Source organism: Pundamilia nyererei, unplaced genomic scaffold, assembly GCF_000239375.1.
Source record: "Pundamilia nyererei isolate P.nyererei 1_Seehausen unplaced genomic scaffold, PunNye1.0 scaffold00058, whole genome shotgun sequence".
Taxonomy (NCBI): Eukaryota; Metazoa; Chordata; class Actinopteri; order Cichliformes; family Cichlidae; genus Pundamilia; species Pundamilia nyererei.
Genome location: NW_005187459.1, coordinates 1,289,895 through 1,316,703, shown reverse-complemented (window position 1 = coordinate 1,316,703; position 26,809 = coordinate 1,289,895). Strand labels below are relative to the sequence as shown.

Here is a 26,809-nt window from a genome sequence, read left to right as displayed (position 1 = left end):
GAAGTTTCTCTCTCTCTCTCTCCATCTCTCTCTCGCACACGGTCACTGTGAGCGCAGCCGGAATGCGCCACAGCGCATCCAGCAGTGTCACACTGATGAAGCGCGTCTACTGACCCTGACAGCCCAAACCTTCCCTCCGTAAAAGCACGAAATGCCTGCAAACACCTGGCTGGATTTCGCGGAGGCGGTCTGTTCTCCGTGTTCCTTTTACGCTCTGTCTCAGCGTTGCTTTTGCTAGGAACGCGACGTCCTGGATGCGTTATCTCCAGTGACGCTGATGTGAAGCGCAGTTCGCTGAAGCCATGTGAAGAGCGGACATGTCTCTTGTCGGGAGCACCGGAGGCAAAACGCGAGTCCAGTAGAGGAACAGTGCTCGCACTTTATTGGAGAGCAAAAAAGATCCATCCATGAGGAGACGAAGAGAGAAGAGATGGTAGAGAAGTAAGTACGCAGACAAGTTGGAAATATAAGCCTAGCAAATGACGATTAGCTGCTTTTATTCTTCGTGACTTATAACCTGTTATCAAGTTTGCACTTTAGAGAAGATGTTAAGGGGGGAAGCAACCGTTCAGTAGGTAATCGGTTCACTGATAATTGATTGAAGGTTAATACCAGGGATATTTGAACTATTCGTATTATTGTTTTGAACTTGATGACACTTTTACTTAATTATAGACAAGAAAGCGACATTTTTAATTAGGTAGACCCATTAAAAATGGACTAATATAATAAAAGTGCTTACCGCAGTTGCGTGTATGTGCAAATAACCATAAAACCTAAAACAGTCCTTTTGGTTTTCACTGGATTGTTTTTGAGCGAGTGATCCTCTCCATGAGTTGTTTACTATAAAATTATGTCCAGGACCTCTCGGGGTGGTTATGTAATTGCATTTACTGTAGCAAGCTGTTTAGGAAACGGGTTTGTGACAAAGAGTTATAAATTTGTAATGAGCGTCCATTCAGTTGCTTTGCACATTTATACTATGGGACAGCAGCCAAAATAAATAAATACATGCATGCATGCATACATACATGTATTTAAAAAATATATAAAGATATAGTATTTTAACTCATGGAGTGCAAAGGGTTGCATTCTTCTTTCTTCATTCTTCTTCACATGTTTTGCATGCACAGATTGATTGATTGACAGATCGATTGAAGTGATATTTGGGAGTTTTATATCAGTCTCACATGTATATTTATTGGACATAATTCGGAAGAGGATCGAGAGATAAGGATGCCGGTTGTAAAATTAGGGCTGATGCACTGTGGGGTTTTTTTTTTCCTTCAGTGTGAACACAATGTGAATGAAAAGTGTCCAACCTCATGCTGATCGCTGGGGTTGAGGTGGCGCTGTTTCTTAAGAAAAACATTATAAATGTAATTAGACAAACCAAGTAAAAAAAACATTATTACTTATAACAGCATTAAAAAAAAACTGCCATTCCTACTGGACTTCCATTTTTAAGATTTAATGATCAGCTTTTCTGCCAGGTTACTGACATTTTAAGAAGGTGATGGCATTAAAATACTGCAACAGAAAGTTTCACTATAATATCTAATATTAACGTTTCTGAAATATCTTTTTTCTTTTTTAGCAGCCAAAAAACAAAAAATTGTTAGCTATATGCCACAAAATTCAGAAATTGTCTGCACAGAGGTCATCTTAGGTGATTCCAGTGATTCAATATAAAATACAAAAAAAAAAAGCTGTATATACAGTTTTTGTTCTGTTGTACATATATATAGTCAGTCCTCATGTATTTACACTGTGCATATAGTAACTTATTATCCATCCCTTATCTATTCCACTATGTATTACATCTTTGCACCATTGCATCTTAAACATGCTTTAATTGTTTTTGTCTGTCTCATTGTGTCTGTGTCATGCTGATTTCATGTAGTCAGTATTGTCTGTTACATGCAATGAAAGCAAAGAAAAAAACGGAGCCTAATTCCATGTATGTGTACAAAGCAGATTCTGATTCTTTTTATTCACCAGATATAGATATTTGACGTTAATCAATCAGTCAATTTAAGATTGTTTTTCAGAACTGTGCAGCTTCCCTGGTAAAGTCTAATCTTTCTCTTTCTTCAGTGTAACCAGTAATTTGAACCTTGTTGTAAAGTTGTTCTATTTCCAATCATGATGTCTCTTCATTGTAAACTTTAAAAGTGATCAGCTATCTCCTCGAGTGTGCTTGACTTGGTTACTTCTGCAGTTCACACCTTTCTGGCTCAATCAGCCAGTGCATTCATTCTTTTTAAGAATTAACCAAATTGTTGATTCAACTGCTCCTTTGTTTTTTCAGTCTAATGATGTCCTCACTTGCACTGACATCTATTTGGGCATCATATTCAGAATTGAAACGAAGGCTACCAGAGCTTTTATTGGCCTAATTTGTCATGAAACAACAAATTAACAGCCCTCACCTGCTCATGAAACCGTCTGTCAGTCAATTGTCCAATTAATTTTGAGTATCTAGAAATAGAGATCGTGTATAATAACGTCTGATTCCAAAACAAAAAATGTGTAAAAGCCTTGAAACAAGGCTGAGCCAAGACTCTGTTTTATTTTAAATCCTTTGTTTATGTGAAGAGGAAAAAATGTAACTGTCAAAAACTTAAGGACCCAACTGTATACATTGAGAGATAAAACATTACAATTCAACCCTGCTCTTTTCTTTAACACATTAGTCCAGATTTTCTTAAATATACATGTGAAAGAACCTTTTTCCACATCTGCTCCATGCTTGCCGGTCTTCTGGACCCGACAGGATCCTGGTAGTTGGTCAGAAACTTTCCATTTCCTTAAGGAAATGAACTCCTCCCTGTGCTTGAGGAATTTAGAGTAATGTAGGGGGAAGGATAATAAAATCCTGGGATGGTTATAAACCACTTCGTGACTGGAAGAGAAGGTGTTGAAATGCCTCTTCGACCCATTACACAATTATAAAGTGTTCTTGAGACTATCTCGCTTGCCCTGACACAAGTTTCTCAGAGAGGTCACAAAGAAATGGTAACTGCCGCTCAGTGTTGTGTAGTATATATCAATTTTGAGTTCAAGACAAGTTAAAGGTTTTATGCCTTTTAGGATATATATTTGATCCACAATAGGCAGTTTAAACAGAGTATGGGTTGTGGTTGAGTTTGAAGTTGAAAGCAGCTCTTTGAAGTAAATTTATGAGTCAGAAATGCCTGTAAACCATTTAAACAACAATGTTTTGAAGTGTCAGGTATTTAAAAATATGAAACTGAAAATCATTTGTACTCGTTTACATTTTAAAGACAGATAATTAACAAAAGCAGTTATAAATAACAGTCTGCAATAGTGTTCAGGGACAGCCAGTCCTGGAACATTTTATGAGTTTAAAGGGTGGTAAGATTTCTAATTATCTCACAAACTTTTTCCTTTATGTGATGAAGAAGCAAACAGTAATTTAAACAGTTAGTTAAATGACAGAATCAATAACTGGCAATTATTTTGTTGACTAAACCATCTTTTTAGGCAGAAATATCACAGCTCCTTCGGTCCAAGCTTCTTCAGTGAGAGCTCCTTTTTTGTTTGACACATTTGTTAAAGGTTTATTATTACATTTAGCCCTGTTTAGTTGGAATGAATAAAACATATTATGATACTGTACTGTCTGGATGGTAACCATGAGAAATAGTTAGTCGCAACCCTATTATATTATATTATGCAAATCTCATATGGCGCATATTGTTTCCTGTTTATGTCTGTGATAAAAAATAGCACAACCAAGTCTAATCATAGGAAAGGTGAATGATGTGATAAATGAGGAAACATGTAAAGACACTGATCCACGTAAATCATTTGTGTCCTTGCAGTGGCTGCACCTGACCTTCTTGACCCAAAGGCTGCCGCCCACAACTCCAAGCCTCGCCTGTCGTTTTCAACCAAACCAGTGGTGCTGAACACCCCAGAGGACGAGTGCGACACTCGGACTACGGTCATGAGGTGGAAGACCGTATCAGCTATCTTTTTCCTGGTGGTGTTGTACCTTATCATTGGGGCAACAGTGTTCAGAGCGCTTGAACAGCCTCACGAGAGCTCCCAGAAACTGGCCATTCTAACTCAAAAGCTGGACTTCTTGGTTGCGCATGCTTGTGTAAACTCCTCGGAGTTGGAAGAGCTGGTCCGGGTAGGTGGAAGCTTTAGTGCCATAATAATAATCCTAATTTATTCTGTTGTGCAGGTCTTCATGTGTAGCAAAACACAAAATTTGTCTGCAGATTTTTAAAACTCAGGGAGAACACTGAGCACTGTGCAGTTTGTACCTGGCAGCTTAATGTTGTTTAAGCACCCCTGAAACCCTACCCTGCCTCTAACATTATGCCTTGCAGAAAAGTATAATAACTGTAAATAGTTTTTACCCCACAGCTGTAAAAGTCTGATGGAGTATTGTCGTCACCCTGCCGGGGAACGACCAGGGGGTGTCAACACCCAAGTTTGCAAATGTGATAACTCAAGAACAAGGCGACGTAGGATTTTGACATTCATACCATAGTTACAGCTAAGAATCTCAGAAGAGTTTGAATCTCTTGTTATATCCATCACCATCTTTGTTCCAATGCAGGACTCTCTGACTGCCATGTGTCTCTGTCATAATGTCTTTGTTTTAAAGCTAAATAATACCATTCTTTAAAGATAAGCAAATTTGGGGTTCTTTTGTACCTTTTCTTATCCATGAAATGCATTTTTCAACAGTGATTTGTGAGGGTTTTAGAAGCCTTAGACAATTGATACAGGGTTACAAATCATGAAATGCATCTGTTTTGCTAAATGGAACTTTAAAACAAAGTTTCATTCTAGGGAATTCCATATCACAGCATATCTTTACTTACTTTTTATCTGCAGTTTCATTTGAAGCAACAGAATCGAACCATGCAGGGAACTTTTTATTTTCTTGAGCTCACCATATGCCAAGCACCGGAAAATTACTACTTGAGGCTGAGACTAAGCGCGGGAGTACCTTAGAAGAGGCACGTTTAAATGTTTTTTGAGCTGTAAACTAAATGACATGGAACCCATCATTGCTGGAGGCTGATGCTAATTTTGACATTTCTATTAAAGCTATTACAAATTAGCATGGGATGAACAAAAGGGCTCAACAGCCCATCTACTGTTTAATCACCCCAAATCTTGAATGCTAGTGCTGATGTAAATCTAACCATTTTGAACTGCTCTGCAAAATAAAATATACAGAAAACGAATATAAACTATGAATTGCAGCAAAATAAAGCACAATACCACCAAATTACCCATCTGGGTCCTCAGGTTTGTGTTATGTTTGCCCTTTGGGTATTCAATGTTTGCTGAAAAGAAAGTCAAAGATGTAACTACAAATCAAGCCATGAAGTCTCAAGTTGAACTAGTAAATCTCACTAAATGAATCCAATCCGTCAACTTGTAACTGCACATCAGTCACTAAAAATAAAAATGCACTAAAAAAAAGATATATTGACGGTGCAGCCGTTTAACTCGTGAAGTCACGACTGTTTCTCTATGGATTAGTTTATCTAGCAGGCAAACTTGTCAGGGTTGATTAAAAGCATTTCCTCTTGGGGAATCTTGTTGGAGCATTGCACTTGTGGATGATGATTACTTTTCTAATGTGCCAAAGCTGAAAGGTCTTAAATCTCAAGGGAAAAATGATTTTCTACCTTTTCTAAATTTGGCCGCTAGCTGCAATTTCTCATTAAGAGTCTGCCACTTGGAGCCAAGAAAAACACCTTCAACTATCAAAATGTGCAAGACCAACGTTATGTAGTAACATGAAAAATTAAAAAGGTAACATATCAAAAAGCAATATATGTATTTTTTTCACATAGTATGGTAGGATGCCCTAAAACATTGCAACAATGACCAAATGCAAACAAGTAATGAGCCAGCAAAGTAATGAAGGTCTACAGAGAACATAAAGCAAGTTTATTATACAATTTCCAATCTATGATTTCTTTTCATAGTATTCATTTTATTTATTTTTTGTCTGTTTGCTTTAACCAAATCATCGTGTCACAAGTCAAATTAAGCTACTGGCATAAACATACAGTTTAATGGCAAGGATGATTTCATTGTGAGTGGAGCAAACATTTTTAAAATAATAAAAAATTCTAAGCAAACACTTCAAGTGAAAGCCCATCGTACACTATAGCCTGCAAACCAAAAGCTGTTTTAATGTTTGTTTTTAGTTACTCAATTATAGAACAGCAGCGCTTGAATCATTGGTGCACGCTCTGATATGGATTTCACCTCGTACTGAAAAGACCCCTCTTGATTTAACAAGCAGGTCTTCTCATTCATAACATGAGAACAGGAGAAAACTTTCACAATTTAACAAGATTACTTTTCATATCACTCTGGGTTTTATTGTTTAATACTTTAAAGGGCTTCAAAGTGTACTTAATGCGTATTTACCTTTTGTGGCATTAAAGTAATAAAAGTATTGGCATACGCTGTTTATAGTACATGTGTGCTCTAACATAATTAAAACCAATTTCACGCTGAAAGGATTTGTTACTGCCTGTATTGAAAAATGTGTCGTGGCCACAGTTGTAACAGATGGCGGTTATTTATCTTTAAATTGCCGAGTTAATGTTTAATGGTGATGGTGGTGCTTTCAGAGCCGAGATCATCCGTCTTTCACATTGTTAGAGTGAAACCTGAGGCTCTGGACAATGGAAATCATCCTTCCAGCTCTCTCTTTCAGTCCCACTACCTGTTACATGACGTCCAACAATAGGGCTACGACTATACAGTGAAGCTTTTTTACGGTTAAGACATACTTAAAAGCACATCATCAGGAAAACATATGGAAAGCCAGCAGTAGCAACAGTTGATTCTGCATCATCGTCATCTAAAAGTAGGAACCCACGTAACAACTTACATGACAAAAAGCAACTTTTTTTGACAATATGCACTGAGATTGGATCAGTCTGTAACAAAGTAGGAGTTCTTTTGACAGACCATCAGCTGTAAAACTGATAAACAGGATGAGGATGTTTTTTGCTATACAAGTATGTCTCTTGTCCTGCGTGTCCCTTTTTCTGCAGACTGTCCTCTGTCTTTAGATGCATCTGAGCTCTATGGGTTTCCTGGACTTCTGGAGCAAATTGGAACTAATTACTTGCTCATGAACTTAACCTAAAAATCCAGGGCGAGTTGTCTCTGGAAGCATTTAGAATCACTTTAATGTTTGGTATTTTGAGGCTAATTGTAAGGCAGATAGCAGTGTTGATATAAATCTTTTATTGTGTTTTCACGAGACTAGAGTCCAGCCAAACTCTAGTCTCGGGCAGAGGTGGGCAGAGTAGCTGCAGTGAGTACACCAGCCTTTCAAGCAACTATTACTCTTCTGATCATTTATTGATAGGCAGCTTCAACTGAGGTCCCCCCTCCCCCTCCCTCACACACACACACTTTTACTTAATGATGTATACAAACACACACACCTTTGCAGGTTCCTGCTGATAAAACACTACTCAGCAGAGGATTGAGGAGAGATGTGCTCTCAAAGGGAGTAATTAAAAAAAGTGAGTGATGTTAAAAGCTCCAACTCTTTCTCTCCGGTCTATTTGCCTCAGCTTTGAGACGTCCACTGCGGTCTTCACGTCATCCTTTCTTATCTTTTATTAGTTTGCATATAGCTGAGTGCCAAAGCGGTGAATTAGTAAGCTCACTTGGCTGGGACACAAAAGGGGGCTGACTGAGCCAGGGCTTTCTGATCTAATGATTTGCTAAATTGTGTTTTTAAAGCCACTGTGAATGTAGTGGAATTAACTTTGACCTCCTCCTCCTCCTTCGGTTTATTTGGGAATTATGAGGTTTAGACAAAAACATAATAAAAGCTAATCTTGGTACATGTATTAAGTCTCATAATACAGCTGTCCTCCAGTGGGCTCTACCAACTCTATTATAGCAGCTAATGAGTGGAGAAAACTGTAAATCAATTAATTCTATGCTTTTGTGCTTTTCCTAATTGTTGTCATTTGAGCTCGTTCTAGTGACTGATGAGCAACATACGGTGTCTTGTACACTTACTATATTATAGCAACGTAACTCCAAACCTGAGAGGTCTATTCATATTAAATCCAGCTGATGGAAATAATTAAAAAATTCTAACTCTTTTTGGTTCAATTCTTACATTTATTAAAAGAAAAACCACTGAAGAATTAGATCCTTTTTAGATCTTTTTTCTTGGCCTCAAACTGAACAGAATGCATAATCACAGGGGAGTAAAAGCTTTAGTCCAGCGAAGTATTCCTCTGCAAGTTAATGGCATCAGATCTGTAGTAGAGTCTCTGCTCCCCTGTCGTTTCAAAGTGTTTCTCTTTCATTTTGTCTCAGTAATAATTCTAGCGAGTCTCTTTAGTTGCCACTTGGGCCAAAAATGCTTTTTTCTTACTGCAGTAAATTAAACTGTTCCCCTGTTGACCTGAGTCTCTCTCTCTTTTTTTTTTTAAACCTGGTGGGATCAAGTTAATCCAGCATTCAGAGGAAATGACAGTTCACTAGTCTTGATCTTTTATCTTTCCTGTTTTATCTTGATGCTGTAATCCTTGATACCAAACAGCCAATACGATCCTTCCTCTCCATCTCCTAGTAGCAGAGAGAGGCCGGGGTTTGTTTGATTAATTATATTAGCTGAGTCTGCCGTACTCATCGATGTCTTATTTGGCTCAGGTTTACTCAAGCTGGAATCTCTGTCCATGGATCTGAAACATCAGTAATCCAAATGAATGCGTCATGATGAATCTGTGACAGTTTCCATGGTGCTGTATGCGGTAGACTGATTTTTTAATTGTGCCCTTTTTCTCTCTTATTACACCTTAGATCTAAAATCAGAGTTCTCAGAGTGTGTCCTTGGGTAACTTTTTGTGCAGTCCACGAGGAGGAAAAAATTAGTAGACTAAACAAGGAAAATTTCATAATATTCATAACAAGGAATTCAAACATTTTATTCACATACACATTTTTCTCTAGCGACCAGTGGTTACCTGGGCAACTCTCAGCTTTACAGCTTTACCTACATACTGTAGTATCTGTGCAGGTTATACATTAGATTAGAGATCGATATAGGTTAAGTAGGTCAGTTGAACTAGTCAACTCCCCCCAAAAAAGAAAAGAAAAACAGTTAGAAACAGGTAGCAGGAAGAGCAGGAAGATCACAGACACAGACTGTTGTGTGCTATTGTACAGTACTGTTGTAGTATTGTTATTATATTCCATTAACACACTTTAACCTCCTAAGATCCAGAAGACAAAATGTTCTTTTTCAAAATTGTAATTTTTTAACTTTTTATGTTCTGCTTCTGTCCCTTGAAGTGAACATCAGGTCTTGTTTGATCACAGAGTGATCTGGTTGATGGCTGAGTTGAGCAGAAACATTTATGGATATATAAAGACAGATAGAACTATAGAGGTGGAGTCAGGAGCTGTCAGCTGTCATTTTGGAAGGGGCAAAATGATGACCCCCAAAGTTGATCACGGATAAGACGTATTGCATAAGCAGGGGCTCTGAAGTTTTGGGATGTGGTTTGGAATTATTAGGCTTGTTGCATTCTATTTGGAAGTAAATTTTTAAGTTCAAGTTTTAATGCTTCCTTTGGAAATGACCATTTCCACCTTGTTTGTGTGCTGATTTTTTTCTAAAACCTCATTGCCTGTTTTCTGTTTGATGGAACCAGAGGACCACCCATTTGGTGGTTTTGGGCAGTGTCATCCTGTTTTCATGTTTCATGCTAAAAACTACTTCAGCATGGTATTTATGCTATTTTCACTTTTGTAAGTGCTGACATTTTTTTCTTCTCAAACCCGGTTGCCTGTTTTCTGTTTGATGTTATCAGAGGACCACCTGTTTGGTGGTTGTGTGCAGCGGCGTCCTATTTTCATGCTTCATCGTGAAAAAATATTTCAGTCCAATTTTAGGATGGTTGAAATTAACCTGATAAAGACAGGAGACGTACAGTTTAATGCACTTAGCATGTATTTTATTAATTACATAAATCAGCAGGATAAAAGGAGAAATCGAACTCTTAGCTGGTGTGTGTCTGTGAATTACACACGTTTATACAAATAGATTTATTTGTTAGGTTTAGGAAAAGATCATTTTATGGCTAAAAATAGATATTTAACATGCTGACAAAGAAGATGAACACATTTTAACAAGCTGTTTTCATAAACTGTTATAAAACTGGATGTGACATCACACACTGGTCTTAAACTCATTGTCACTGTGGAAAGTTGGAGTCCGATATTTCCTGCAGTTGGCGAAACTATCAATAGAGGGCAAAACCATTTTTGTACCAGTCTGTAAACATTTTACTGCAGTAAAGTCATTTTATTATAAAAGTAACATATGCAGATTGATTTGCTTTTGAAGTTGCCACTGAAAGAAATAACATTTCTGGCACTTTTGGCACTTCATTTTTTTTTTTTAAATACCACTTAAAAGTATTCTTGATGCCAAGCTATGAATAGGCATCAGGAGACCAGTCACTTATTAGGCCGTATTATGGTGTCTTAGGTGGACATCTATCACGGTAGCTGAATTCTGCAATCTCCCTGAATTAAATTTTTCCCTCCTTCTGGAACACATCAGACATTTTAATGCATTAGCTTTCCAAGGCATAATCTATCATAAAGAAAGGCGATAATGCCACAGCTGTCTGCGTCTGGCTTTATTTATCCAGTATGCAGTTTGCCAGCAGGGTGAACTCACTGTAATCAAATGCCCAGTGTTAAGTATAGACTGAGCAGACTCTATGCAAATAGGTGAGAAAAGAAGCAAGTCTACATGTTGCATGAGAATTTCAATAAGGAGAGATCATTTAGAAGAACTGAACATGATTTGTTGAGAGAGTAAAATTAAATAATGTATTTGCCGATTAAACTCTGATGACCCTTCATGGCAGAGCAGAATCCCAGCATTGATTTAGGACAGGATCCCTAGATGGTGGTGAAGCTGTAGATTGAGGCTTGGTGGATAGAGCTCTGTTGGGTGTGGTGGGGATGGGGAGGAGATGAGCTGCACGAATGAGACTCTGATAGAGAGAATGACAGAGTACTCAGATTTAACAACACAGAATGGAGGCAGATTGGCTCAAAGGAGGCAGGCAAGAAGATGATAGGACTGTAATGTCAGTCAGTACTGACTCAGACAGCGTGGGAAACTGGTAGTGATGTAAAGAACAGACTAGTAGCCGAACGTCCAGGAAAGAAGGCAGACGATTACATTATTATTCAACTTACACATAAACTTCATTTTGATGTATAGAAAAAAATGTAAAAGCGATTTTTCAAAACATCATGAACTTGTGCGCAGGTCATTCCACATCTTTTGCTTGTGACATGTAAACTTTGGCATGGAAAATAGCGGCACATATTTACTGTATTATTTATTTCATGCTAAGGCTGTTTTTTTTTTTCTTCTTTCTTCTGCAGCAAGTGGTTATAGCAATTCGAGAAGGTGTGAACCCTTCAGGAAATTCATCCAATCAGACGAGCCTCTGGGACATGAGTTCCTCCTTTTTCTTCGCTGGGACTGTTATCACCACCATCGGTAAGCAGAGAAATTTCTCATTCGGTTGTGAAATAAAATGGAAATGCAAATAATTGTAAGAACAATGTGGAAGCATTTTGGATACAAGTGGATACACTTCAGTCCCACTTCCAAAAAGTGTGAGCCAGTGCCTGAACAGGCCTTAAATAGTTGTTTTAGTTGAATACTTGTCCTGATCCAGTTTGGTATAGCAGCCTCTCACTTGAGATTATCCCAGTAAATAATTTTGTACCTCATTTGCAAATTGTGCCCTCAATGTTAGCTACTGTGCTCTTTATACATAACAGAACTTAAATGTCCAGCTTAAATATGTAGTAATGTGATTTGGCTTCGTACGAGCAAAACAACAGCCTGAAACTCAAACACACTTCCCTTTTTTCCATCATTTACACCATTTGCTCTCTCTCTGTCACCTCCAGCTGTAAGAGCTTGCTAATCAGAAAAAGGGAATGGCACGCACACAAACACCCACACAACCGGTTTGACAGCTCATCTGGCTCTTCCAATTGGACCATGACAGTTCGCCGTGTCTGTTCAGTGGGCTGTTGGGCTCCATTTCACATCTGTTGCACCTTTTCGGAGCATACCCTCCTTTAAAAACACCCTAAGTGTGATCTTGATAAATATTTTAGCGTCAGACTTTGCTTGCTAACACTAAGACTTCTCCTGCAACCTCTTTCCAGATTTCTAGATTTTGGTGCACTGCGCCAGGCTTGTGCTTGCAGTTCCGCTCATGAAAAATTCCCCTCCACACACACACACGATGGGTATAACATATCTGTGTGGTGGGCTGTTGAGCTTCATTTCATATTTCCTGGATTCTGTCACAGCTCATCCTTGTGATAAAATGTTGCTAATGCATTGCATTACCATAAATGGATTTTGCCTTCTGGCTTTAAAATATGCTTCCCCTCGAATTTATTGCGAAAAAGCAAAAACTGCACTGTGGGTTTTTCGTCTGCTCACCTGAGACTGAGTATGTTGACTCTCTCTTTTATACTCCTGTGCTCCAGTGATTTACAGATGTCGAGTTTTCTCAGTACAAGCAGGTTTACTAGATTTTCTATGCAATGTGAGTGCAGTAAGTGATGCAGAGAAGTGAAAGAGCTCTGCTTTAGTTTAAAAACTAATTAAAAAAGCATGAAGCATCCAAAACTGTCTGAAATTAAGAATTGAAATCTTTTTTGGTAGTAAACTGTGCTTGAAATTAGATTTTGCCACAAAAGTCTCGATCCCGGGTGGTGATTTTGTTTGTAGCATCTCTGATGGTTGTTCGTGCAAACAACATATAATTGCTGCTCTCTCTGTTGGCAATCATTTTAATTTTGCCTTACTGGAACAAAATGTTCTGTGGCCTTTGTGCTGCTATGCAAAGACATCTTGCTTTAGAGAAGCCATTATGTCATTTCTTGTCAGCGCACAGCCTGTAAAGAATCTATTAAGAGTCCAGATAGGAAAACATTTCTGAAGCCATATCAAACATTACATTTCATACACACATACTCATTTGTTTATGTGATCTTTAATTGGATGCCCATTATTGAAACATAGCATACCCCCCTTCATCGTTGCCCTTTATCGAGGAAATGAACTGGAATAACTTTGTGGGTTCGGTTGCCTCTCCTGGCTCCTTCCTACCCTCTCCTGGGAGCAAAAGAGCAGTAATCATTGATCTCACAGCACTTCTCCCCCATGGGATTTCTTTGTTAAGACTGGTATACTCGGAAATTCACATTTCTACTGTATTTACACCAACAGATCTCAAATGATTCATTATTTATAGACTGTAGAATTTTTTTTATTATTCTCTCATACAACTTTGCTCCTTTTGGACTCTGTTGGAAGTTTGTTTTTACAAGAACATGTTGCGACACGTTGTGCAATGGTTTTCCATAAAAAGGTATATTTTTATATATTTTTGATACCACCTCAAACCCACTGTACCAACATCTGATTCAAGGAAAGAGAAAGAGCAACCAAACCCGGAGCCTGTGTCTTTTTGTAGCTAATGAAGTCACTCTGTTAAATGTTGTGCAGCTGGTTTTCTCTCCCTGTGTCACTTAATGAGTTTAGAAGGAAGTCATTAAGCTTTTACTGTCCACTGCAATTGTCATCGCTCCTACGAGAGCTTGAACAAGACCTGACGTGTTACTATATGCAATCATCACATAATCCACTCAACTGTGTCGGGAAAGAGGCGATCCAGGGCTCCTCCTTCTAAAATCTTAAGGTTAATGTACTGTTCATGAGGCAATGCTCTGAAACTAACTCAAGAATACCTTTCATGGTTTTTGAAGTCTGATATATTGCAAGTCCTGTAGGAAAACAGCATCTCGGTAGAGCAGAAGGCAGATAATGTATTTTAAATGCATGACTTCTTATGTTTTTAAATATTTTTAAGAAAATGTGTGATGGTTTAAAATTGGCTGATTTTGCCCAGGGCTGTCACACTATCAGACTACCACATCACAGTTACAGTCACACAGTAAATCAGTATATTAACAATAACATGCTGATATCTGCATAAAAGTGTGAAGCCAGTCATTATGTCATTATATTTTGCTTCCAAGGACCCAGACTTAAAAAAAATTTCAAAGTGGTCTTGAGTGGTCAATTTCAATCCAGTACTTGTATGCGACAACCACAGAATAGTGATTAGCAAAGAGCAATGAGCTGAACACTTGGCATGTCTCAGCATGGTGTAGCCTTAAATTTTTGAGGTAGCCGGACAAGTGGAGGACAGAAGAAGAAGTGCTAGGACTAAAAAAATATCTACAGGTGGACAGTATCTGAAAATCATGTCCTTTAAAAATCAGGAAAAATAAAAATCCAACAAAGACCTAACATAGGACCTGTTCGGGGAAACCTCGTGAGAAATGGTTTCAGTGGAAACAGGTTTGCCAAATTACTAGAGCTAGATTGAAAATAAGTGGCAACGAGTAAAACTTTTGTTTCAAATCATTGTCACTATCCACAGAGGTGGTCAGGAGAGAGGCACACCAATGAGTGTGTGTACAGCCATCTTAAACACATGGTGGAGGTGCTGTCATGGTTTGGAGCTCAGTCAGTGGTTTTGGAGCTCTTGGAGATCAAAACTGATGGAATTAACAACACTGTCAGATTTTGATCCATATGGAAGTCGCCTGATTAGATTCATCTGAGTTTTTCAGCTTTCCTGCCAGTGCAGTAAAAGCATATCTGGTTAGAAAAACATACAATGGACATGATCAGTCATGGATTGGCCTCCCCAAAGCCCCAAACTCAGCATTACTGAAGTAGTGTGGGATAATCTTGCTAGAGAATGAATCAAAGGGCATCCAAAACTAGCTTTGAATGCTTTTTTTAAAAATAAGAACTATTCCTGAAGATTACTTAAAGAAAAAATGCAAAAGCTTACCTGAGAGAGTTCTAGTTGTGTTGAAGGATAAAGGTGGTCATACCAAATATTGACTCTTAAGGTGTTAGAATTGTATAAGCTCTGTTTTTGCCTCATACTCTATACTTATACTGTATTTCCATGTATGTTTGCACGTTTCAATGACAAAACTAAAAAGAAACATTTTTTTATTTATATCTGTCATGATTTTAATCAATATGTAGTCATCATGACACTCCTATTAACTATTTATTATTTGATTATTTATGCATAACGAGGTAACAACATCGCTTAATGAATAGACAGATGAATGAATACCACAGATGTCTTCTGCCACATGTGACTAATACCCTTACCGTACTAAGCTTTTATGTCTGCTATTGAAATAAAACAAAAGATGAGCTTAGAATATAAACTAGAATTAATTCAGGAAGAAATGAATTAAGTACAGGTTCAAATTAGAGAGCTCCTGCTTCTCATTTGTTTTGCAATGTCACCCGCAGGTTAAAAAACCTAATCCGACATCCTGTCTCCCATTGTACTGATCTTAAAATTACTGAGCCATGATTGACAATTGTTCTCACATTAGGTGTCACCCTGCTCCAATGTGATCATGGAAAGTTGTTAGAAGACACCCTGCAGCTCATTTCCTGAGACAGATGACTACATTAATGAAGAAAAGTGGATGTAGTTCATTATGCAGATGCTTTATTAAACGTTAAATAATGAAATTGATATTGCATTTTGTTGGGTGTGTGGGGTCAGGAGTACGAGAGGCACAGATCTTGTTTTTAAACACGATCTTGACTGATTTTCTAGCTGCAGCTAAATATGGGTTTGGGGATTAAAACAAAGGCGTTAAACCTGTAATAGACTCATATTTTTGTTTCTCAGGTTTCAGAGGTACAGCTCAATGTTCATCGCTTCATTTTCCCCCCATTTTTCATTCATGTTAGAGTTGGCTGAGAATAGAGGGTGCGAATAATAAGCTTTTTTCCGAGTCAGAGACGTTACGCAGCTTCTACTGAAATTTCTCACAGCTATTCTTTTGTGCCTCTCAGCAATCATATCATAGCACAGTCAGACTTCGTGAAAATTTTCTTGTCTGGCAGGTTTTGTTTTGTTGCAGCCTGTAATGAATGAAGTTCTGAAATTCTGTTTTTTTTTCACGTGAATATTTTCTCTGCTTATTTATCCATTTCTATTTGTGTTATTTCAGTAATTGCAATATATGTGGTACAGTATAACAATGTCTAAGGCAGGACAGACAGGAAAAAAAGCACAATGTATCGCCAACTACAGCTCTTGTATAAAAAAAGAACAGACATACAGCACGTGCAACACAACGATTATAAAATACACAGATACATAAATCAGCAATCTTCTTGTAGTATGAGTGTGAGACAGAGAGAGCATGCCCAAAGGCAGGCAGAGATGGAACCAGAGTCCCAGAGGACCAAAGACAAAAGGGAATCAACCCTGATAGAGGCCTGTCACTCTGGTACAATTCAAGAATAGGGTCCCAGGTTTCCAGGCACTCAAGAACCTGGTGAGCAAATGCTGCCCCGAACCAGTGGTAAACTGGTACTGCAAAGACCCTCAATGTCTAGGGTCAGTGAAGGGGTGAATAGGGCCACTGCAGCAGCCCCACGAAACAGCCTCTGGGTACTGCACTGCCCCCCATGGCCTATGTGTGTGGTTATATGTCGTGAACCATAATTATTAGAGTTACTACTCAAAAGGGGGGTTGGGGTGAACTACATCAGCCATCCGCAACCCCCGGGCCACGGACTGGTACGTCGTTTGGTACCAGGCCGCGAGAGTTGAGGCTTGGGTGTGACATTTATGGTTTTCAGGGTTTTATCGGTTTTTATTGTTATTTTTTTGATCGTTTTATTGTTAACTAGGTTTCCATGGGTCTTTTCCCGTTTGTTCTGAATAAATCTTCTTTTTGTGGTACCGTTACTGGTTTTATTTTGTTGTAATTATCAGCGACACCTTAAAGGTCAGTCCGTGGTGCAAAAAGGGTTGGGGACCACTGAACTATATGATTCACCCCTCTCCCCAAGACCCTAAGGGAATGAGTGATGTGATGTATGGAGCTGGGACATGGAAGACCAAGTAAGAAAAGAGAGAACCAGCAAAGACTGGTTCAGTAGGCAGCCCCATTCCCAACACCCTGCCAGAAGGCGGTAAGAAGTCAGACGTCAGGCACACAATGACAATGACAACGGTCCTGAACACCGCCATGTCTAGGGCAGCACCCAGCACCACCACCACAAAGAGTAGACTGGAGTGTGCAGATGAGTCCTGAGGCTTGGAGCTCATCTGCACATTGCGTCACAATAGGGATGAGACAAAATGGTCTGGACAAGCTCCCTGAGACAAGATGCCCTAACCCACCCAATTGGCCTACAGGCACCCACGAGCCCTGGAGGCACAGACCGGACATTCTAACATGGGTCAGCCCACCTTACACATCAAGGTGGCTGGTTGGGGGGGGGGAGACCATCCCCACATAAGGAGGGATCCAGCCAGTGACCAGGCAACGATTTGGTTGCGTTGCTTGTCGTGTAGTACTGCTTCTCTGCTCATTTGCTTGCATATTTCTCTGAGCCTCGGGGTTTTGGGTTTGGATTTTGGACTTTGCTCATCTTCTGTTTAGGACTTAAATCTGAGTTTTTAATCTAAATAAACAGTGCCTTCTGTTTAATCTAACCAATGTCTGTTTTCTGCATTTGGATCCTTCACTCTTCATGTTCCTTTTCATTACAGAAGAAAAACCAAACACTCGTTCACACGATTTTTCATGATTTAAACTGACAAGCGTGATATAGCAAAAGTAGAGAGCAATATGATTTTTAAAAATGTGCAATTTCATGAATGAAAGCTCAGAGAAAAATAAAACAGGTTCAACTATGAATCAACAATCGCCTTTAATTTTTATGTTAGAAAGTATGCAAATTGTACATTAAAACTATGTTCTGCTCCAGAGGATAGAATAATTTGGAAACATAACATCACTGAAACTGTCAAGATCCACTCAACATTCACTGTGTGTGTGTCATTTCTCTCAGGATTTGGGAACATCTCTCCTCACACAGAAGGTGGGCGGATCTTCTGTATAATCTATGCCCTGCTGGGGATTCCCCTATTTGGATTCTTATTGGCTGGTGTCGGGGACCAGTTGGGAACTATTTTTGGGAAGGGCATTGCCAAAGTAGAGAAGATGATCGTGGTAAGATATGTTCTCTATCCATCAGTGACATTATACATGAATAAAGTTGTAAAAAGTGAAATTTATTGCGAATTTAGATTAAAAATGAATACAAATCTGTTGATAAGGTAGATAGGCACTGACTTTTATTACCTTGAAGAGTGTAGCATCTGGTAGATTCCTAGAAGAAAGACAAAAAAAGATGAGGGCCTAATTATCAGATGTTTTTCATTTCCTGATGTACTTTGTTTATCTTCCGTAAAAGTCAGCTGAAATCATACGTCCCCTCAAAAAGTAGTTTAAGAGTCTCCTGTTTCAGTATAAAAGCACTGACAAAAGCATTTTGTCAGGGTACTGATTTTGATGTATAGCTGGCTCTGTCCCTCCCCGGGGAGGAAAAGACAGATTGGAAGGTCATGGAGACAATGGAAAAAGATGGACTGCCACCTGCTGAACTCACTGCCGTGCAGTGAAGGTGCTGAAAACCATCAGCTTCACTGGTCCCCATGGAAATACAGTGATGCAGTTTTAATTTGTTTCTATAACATTCACTGTAGATTACCTTTCAACTGTGCATTGTTGTACTATGCTTTTTTGAGAGCGATGCGGACATAAGACATCACAGACAGAGTGATCTGAGGGCTGTCTGCTCTTTATACTTTACCTCTGAGGTGCTGTGCTTTGGTCTTACATAACTGCAGAGGAAAAGGGCATGATACCAAGAGACCCAGCTGAAAGCAGTCACCATGAGTGCAAGGGCAGCACAAAAAAGGACAGCGTGCAGAATATAATGCACAGTAACTCAAGCAAAAGACGAACTCTGGGGATAATGAAGAAATGAAATGTGCATGCTGTTGTTGAAGCAGTGCAAGTGCTGGCTCTAATGTATCAATTAGCATACAGTAGCTGCTACTAAAAATGTAGTAAATCTGTTATTAGAGCATTTCCAAGGGATGTCAAGTCATGGGTGGGCGTTCCATCTGAGAGTGGAAATGATGTCGCATGAACTTCACAGCTTGAGATGTTAGAAAACATACAATTTATTCCTAGGAAGAGGTCAAAGAAAGTGACTCATTACAATATTCAGATCCAAATAAATAAATAAATAAAAGCATGGGTTGTTGTTGTTGGTGTTTTTTTCAGTTATTACATTATATGTAGTATACATATTGACAATATCTAAGGCAGGACAGGCAGGAAAAAAATTGGATCGGAATCGGAATAAAAGGATAGCATACAAATAAAAATTCACGATGTATCGCCAGCGGCCGCACCTGTAAGGAAAAGCAAACATCTTGTTTTATTAGCACATCAGAAACCAAAGCACATGGTAACTATTCATAAAATTCATCCGCAGTGTTTCCATGTAAAGCTTCTGCGCTGTTTTAATTCTTTTAAGCACTTCCCTTTCGCTCCCACAGATTGAATTTAAAGTTTTAGTCTCCGAAAGTGCACATCATGTATTCTTCATGTGAGCTAATCTCCCTACAGAAGTGGAAAGTCAGCCAGACAAAGATTCGCGTCATCTCCACGCTACTCTTTATCCTGTTCGGGTGCCTCATCTTCGTGGCCCTGCCAGCCGTCATCTTCAAGCACATCGAAGATTGGAGCACTCTCGAGTCCATCTACTTTGTCGTCATCACGCTCACCACCATCGGCTTTGGAGACTTTGTCGCTGGAGAAAAAGGTCACTTGAATTTTTCTTTTGTCTTTCATTTTTATGTAGAATCAGTGTATTTATAGTTGAATGATTTATCGGCCAGCCTGACTCAAAGGATCTGCGCAGCAGTGATAAGCCTCCCAGTGCACTACAATTATATTCTGTGCCTCACTTTAATTTACAAGCACCTTAACAGTAGTTCTTATGAACACCGATAACATATTTAACTGTAAAGACCACCAAGCTCATAGCCACTGATTGTGTGAGTCTCTGGAGCTCTACCAGAACATCACATTAGTCTCCCAAATGTTGTCTTCATTTGGTGCTTTGAAGATGTTGATGGGAATTACTTTATATCCAAGCAAGCATAACAGAGCCACTGGTCAGATTATGTTTCTAAGGAGCCAGACCTTCTAGTAATTTTTTACATTAGTTTTGGACAATAGTTTTCCTTCGGACATTGGCTCATTTCACAATAATTATTCCCATTTTGTTCTACCATATTGTTTAATCTTTGTGAAACAGCAAGCTTGTTTTACAGTTGTTGGGTTTTTTTTTTTTGCAGAATAAACAATGTGTCACACTGTGTCTGATGGACCAGTTGGCATTTTGTTATCTTCAGATATACCCTGCTTCCTGCTTATTTTCAAATTTTATACAGCTGCTGGAAGTAGATTCATTCTCCTTCCATAAATACACCCGAGAAGAGCACTGATCATGACTCACCACACGAAATGTAATAAGCGTACCGCATTTCTTGAAATGTCACACTATTTCATGACGCAAGTCTGTAAACACCCTAAAAGAATAATTATAAACAATTAACTAAACACACTGTACATAGTATGTCTGTGATAGAAAAAGTAAGAGGGTGTACTGTGCATTTTTCGTAGCTTGTGTGTATTTGTGTAGCAGCTGGTATTAGCTTGATTTGACCTTCTTGGCAGATAACAAGAGAGAGGCAGATGGGACAAATCACAAACACTTAGACTGCTGGATTAAACTTCCCTGAACAGGCCTAATGATTATAGATTAGATTGTGGCACCTGTGCCAACCCCCAGTAGCTACACTAAGCTAATCAATGTGGACTCCCGTTAGTTAAAATGTTGTTGTATTGGGAGATTATCTAACTGCACACTGAGCTGGCTGGCTCTGACTCTTCATCCCTGCTGATATTTTACGGAGTCATTGAAAGGTAAGGACCATAATGGGGGCTGAGGTGGCATTTAAATGGGCTTAAGGTAATATGTTCACAATGACAGAAAACCAGAACCAGCCCATGAACTGATGCAACATGGATCTATTATAGAAAAATCATTATATAAAAGCCCCTATTCCTGGGTCATTCATAGAAATAGATTTGGGTGAAGTCAAGCAGAGCGTTGTGCAAAAGTCTTTAGCTACCACTCATTTCTTCCAAGGAGCCAGACACCTTTTTTTGAAAGTGTTCAAGAGACTTTCTTAAAAGTTTTTCTTTGGTTTTTCACTCATTTTCTGTCCATTCCCTGTACCTGACTGTTTTCAAGGCTGACCTACAAATCATTCAATCGTTCAACAAAAAGGCCCCTAACTCAAGGGAACAACCAGTTTGGGAAAGAACCTATTTTAAATTTTATCTTTAGGCATTTTGTTATTAGCAGTCTGCTGCAAAAACAGATGTCAAATCTAACACTTTTAAATCCATAAAATAGCATATTTGCACCAACAAGATGATTCCCAAGAATCTATGAGCTAAAAAAAAAAAAGCTTTAAAAGGTTGGGGACCAAAGAAATGTCAGGCCTTAAAAAAATATCTACAGCAGATGAAAAGTATCTAAAAGTCATGTACTTAAGAAATTGAATTCAGGTTTAAAGCTTTTTTCTACCGCCAGCTGTGAAACATGGTGGTGGCAACTCTGATTTGGGGCTGATTTCAGCCAGTGCTGTTGGGGATCTTGTAGTAAATATTGGCACACATATATTTAAATTAATATTTGCAGCTATTTCTCATTTTCCAAGCAAAATGTAAATGAGAAATGACAGGCGGCTCGAGACTTTTGCACAGCACTGTAAGTATCCCAGAACGATGTGACCGACTTTTATAACACAGTTTTGTTTGTTGTTCTTCAGGTGGGTTCGAGAAACCAGAATACCTTGATTACTATAAACCCGTGGTGCTCTTCTGGATTTTGGTGGGCTTGGCATACTTTGCTGCAGTGCTAAGTATGATCGGAGACTGGTTTCGGGTTATCTCCAAGAAAACTAAAGAAGAGGCAAGTAGTGCTGTTAAGTTGGCTCTTTTGTTGGTTTTACTGACAACATAAAGCATGCAGATATGCAGAATCTGAACTGAAGTTGAAGAAAGAACTCTGTCAGCCCCTCGAATCCCAAAATTTATCTTAGAGTCTTATGCTAATAGCATCCCATGCTTGAGGAACCAAGCTCGTGGTTGGCACTTACTGAGAGGTCTATTAGCATATTTCATTTTCTTTTTTTTTTTTTTTTAATTGCTGTTTGGCCTTTATTTCACACAAAGTATCCACAAAGTTTGGAACATTTTCCAAAGCCATCCAGCAGGCTGGATTGGAATCTTTGCTGGGTAAATTCTGGCCCCCAGGCCTTATGTTTGACACCCCTGCTCTACAAAGTATATTGAGAAGTTAGTATTCAGTGAATTTTCACTCTTTAAGTAGCAAAGCCAACAAATTTGTAGTTAATGCATTTTTTTCCAATGACAGAAAGGTTCAGGTTACTTTTTTTGTACCTGTGAGTACAAACATTTGGTCTGCAGTAATAATGCAGTTAATAGTCCTGCACACTTTTAAAACAAACACAAGCCTAATCCAACCTAATGAATTGAATAAATAATCATAAAAGAATTTCCACATCATGAAGCATAAATAATCAATATAAGCAAAACTATGATCTGTTCATCTGAAAGATGGCAGCTGGAAAAAAAGCTGTTTTTAAGCCTTGTTGTTTTACACTTCACCCAGACGGAAGAAACTAAAAATCGCTGTGCAAAGGGTGGAAGGCGTCAAGTAAAACTGAAGCAATGAGTTGTTGTAACTGTCTAATATAGAAGGACACTGAGTTCAGCTGTGGCTCACCAATCAGCCTTTTAGATCAAGCGCTTTGTCTCAGAAAATTCTCAATCATTTCTTTCAAATTACAACCAAACAACTGTACATGTGTTAAAGTGTTTCACAATGATGCTACAGATTAACTATCCACAAATATAACTTTGTCAATGGAGGGGTTTCTTTGCAGTTACTGAATATGATCCTATTTGTCTCTACTTTTTTAGTTTTTTCCTCACACACAGTTGAAAGTGAAATGCTCAATCTCCATCCTGGCCCCACCCTGTTATGTAAAAATGCCATTTTGTGCAGGACTTGGTCAAAATCTTTGGTGTGTTTGCAGTGGCTGGTGCTGATAAATATGATACTGTGCTGCTGTGGCAGGTTCATTATTTATATGTAGAAAGAATGGGAAAAGCCACACATTCATGCACACATTGAAGGGCATATAGCACTCTATAGTGGGAAATCCTTTCACAGCCATAATTAGGAGTACAGCTGTGTAGGCTGTGAGCTCCACAGGGAATTGCATTACTGACAGACAAAGTGGGAGACTGAGGGAATGGATTAGGGGAAGGGAAGCGAAAGTGAAAAGACAGCAGGGAAAGCGTGCAGTGTTTGTGCTCCAATGTGCACCATCATTTTCAATTCAAGTGTACCTTAGAGCCTAATAAATAAACAAAACAGCCGGGAGAAACGGGTCTAATTCATAATGAAGGTGGGATCAATGATGTGTTGGCCTAACTCCCTCTTCCCTGTCACTATTCAGGAACCATAAATAAGCATACTGTGCAAAGCACATACAGTATATATCCGCCAGAGGCCTGTTCAGTAGGTCACACACAGCTCAATGACAAAAACTCATTTTTAATTCATTGCTTTAGGCTCCTGCATTAATATTCTTTGGGAAAAAAATCTCAACAGGCCAGTGATGAATGGTTGGGAAAATGTCTGCAACCTCTAATGTGTGTACAACATCATGTGCCAAATGCAGCAAAAAAAAAAAAAAACTCGCAACACAGACCCATTTCTAAAAATCACATTGAATTCGGAAACATTTTCCTGCTTTTAAGTCCTTTTAAGTCCGCTAACCTCAGGTTAATGATAGCACAAGAGAATGAGACTAAATGTACTAATGCTTTAAAGGTTTTTATTCTCATTCATTTCCCACTTCTCATAAAGTTCCACATCTGCTGTTGGCCTTTTTGGTAGCTAACTTTTATTGCAAATAATGAATGAATGTTAAAAAGGTCTGTCGTGCTCATTTGTTAATTGGAGTGCTGGTATATTTTGTGGAAGAATGCTCTGGATAAGAGCTATTAAACAGGGGTTTGCACTGATTAACAGAAATGACATTTTATAAACCATGTTCATGTAACACATCCAAGTTTTTTTGTTTTTCCTGGATTTAGTGCTTCAACTCCATGTTCTACATTAGAGTTATAAAAAATTACTTTGTCTCTTCACATGAATTAAATTTTAATCTGACTGTGTGACAGAGGATGGCAGTAAAAGTGTCTCTAGTGTAGATGCTTAGAACTGTGCCAGAAATAGAGAAGCCTTGGGGTTGCCATGTCGGTGTCTCAAAACCACCCTTACAACCAGCAATAAGAAGACCAAAACCAGCCTAATATGCTGCAATGGGATCCCCATATTAGTACGGCAGTGTATGTACATGATGAGTAATGTTGGTAGGTTACTGAAGTTAACAAATTTAATATGAATTTTATGTGTAGATATTTGATTTATTTATTTATGACCAAATTTGGCACATGGGCACATTTGGGACCCTAAAAAGTCTTATCCATATCGGATATTATGATCTCATCCGGTTGTCTAGCAACCTCCTGTCAGTTAAATTTACACATTTTAGCTTTTATGAATCTTTAACAGCCTATAAAAGCAACATATCATTTTAACTTCAAGACAACAATAAATTTATGTCAACAGAATTTGAATACTTGGATATTGAACAATATGCTATTCTCATGGTCCTGTGTTTTGGAACCCTAAGTTTTGGAAAGTTTTTGTGTTTTGGAACTTTGTATTCTTGGTTATTAAGTGTCCTGTTTCAGTTGTGACTGGTTGTTTAGGGTTCTTAGTTTTTTATTGTTTTATTATACTGCTGCTGTGTTTGGTCTTGACAACCTTGGTAGTCTGGGTTTTTTTTTAGTGTTTAGAGTATATTTTTGAATGCTTTACATAGTCTAGCCTCCCCAGTGTCCTTAACTACTTGTTTCTGCTCCCCTTTAGCTATTTTTGTTTTATTTTGGTAGCTGATTGTTTCTTGTTTTTAGTTTTTCTTCCTTGCCCTGTTTTTTAAATTAGGTTCAGCTGTGTCTCGTCACCCTCCTGTATCCACTTCCCTTGATAAACTCAGTGTACATATTTAAGCCCAGTCTTTCCCTTCAGTTGTTGGCAGAGCATCTTTTGCCATTCCTGTGTTTGCTGCCTGTTTCTGAGTTAAGCAGATTTAACTTTCTTTCACCCCAACCAGTCGTGGCACATGGCCACCCCTCCCTGAGCCTGGTTCTGTCAGAGGTTTCTTCCTGTTAAAAGGGAGTTTTTCCTTCCCCATGTTGCCAAAGTGCTTGCTCATGGGGGTAACTGTTGCTGGGATTTGTAAATAAATAAAATTGAATTGAACTAAACTACCTTTCATTTTTTCATTGGCCTTCAGATTCTGGATTCTACAATCACCCTGAATAAACGTTCGCTTTGTGTTTAATTTTGTCAACTTTTAATGCTATGTTAAAAGTAGCCCAAATCTGTGGGAAACCCACAAATCTGGCAACCCCGAAGACAGCTTCAGCTCTTTGTCCAAAACTTGCACACAAATTACCAACAAGTGCAACTGCACAATCTATCATAATAATTTTATCACTGTAAAATACCAGCAATGATATAATTCACGCATGTTACCCAAACACAAGTAAACAGAGACATTTAGTGCAACTAGACTTTTCTAACACCAGGTGTAGATAGAGAAACTTAGAATCACGTGTTTGATCGCCTTCAAACATCAATCTTCATTCTTTTTCTGCAGGTTGGGGAGTTTCGTGCACATGCAGCAGAATGGACTGCAAATGTGTCAGCAGAGTTCAAAGAGACCCGCAGGCGACTCAGTGTTGACATTTATGACAAGTTTCAGCGTGCTGCATCCATCAAGCGCAAGCTGTCATCTGAGCTGGGTATTAATGCGTCCATCAACCAGGAAATGACCCCTGGCAAGAGGACACTGTCAGCTAACTTTTGTGAGGACAGAGAGGGTTATCCCACAGTGAATCTTTCCCTCAGTCCTGTCCCGGGGGCCCTGGCGAGGAACGGCAGCCTTTATCTAAACGGCCTCAGTCCAGAATACGCCGACCGACAGGAGATCGCCATCATCGAAAACCTTAAATGAGGAGCAGCGTGAATAATAAGATTTGGGGAGCTGTGTAAAATACATCTAGCCACTGACAGAGATTACAGATACAAACATGCTTTTGTGTTCATTCACAGAGCATCACTGATGACATACCCAAACACATTTGTTAAGTAGACTGTGTTCCAACCATCGCATAAATCAGTCATGAAGCCATGTACCTTCATGTGTGTGAGCCTCACACATAAAAACACACAGTTTGGATTTAGTCTGTTAAAGAAGAAGTCTGAAGTCTTTATGTCATCAACGTGACTGACTGACTGCTGTGCTAGTGACTGAGCCAAATAAAATAAAAAAAATGAAAAAAATTGTTCCAGACTGGAGCAAATGATTGTATTGGAGGCATGAGCTTGAAGAAAAAAAGAAAACTCCTCCTGAGCAGAGGAAGGAAATGAAAACCCTGTACCGAGGTAGCAACACACTGGGCATCCTGTCCTCCTACCCCCTGCAAACAAAGACCAATAAATTCATCAAACTTCGGAAGCAATAGA

At 38.8% G+C, this 26,809-nt stretch overlaps 1 protein-coding gene across 1 annotated transcript; it reads left to right on the top strand.

The window, feature by feature from the left end:
• Nucleotides 1-63: 63 nt before the first annotated feature.
• On the top strand, nt 64-26,523 carry LOC102215842 (potassium channel subfamily K member 2). The gene is made up of 7 exons (XM_013911196.1): nt 64-441; nt 3,849-4,162; nt 11,464-11,581; nt 18,035-18,195; nt 19,666-19,861; nt 21,945-22,087; nt 25,941-26,523. Coding segments are annotated over exons 1-7 (1,290 nt in total). The 5' UTR covers nt 64-440; the 3' UTR covers nt 26,298-26,523.
• Nucleotides 26,524-26,809: the final 286 nt, after the last annotated feature.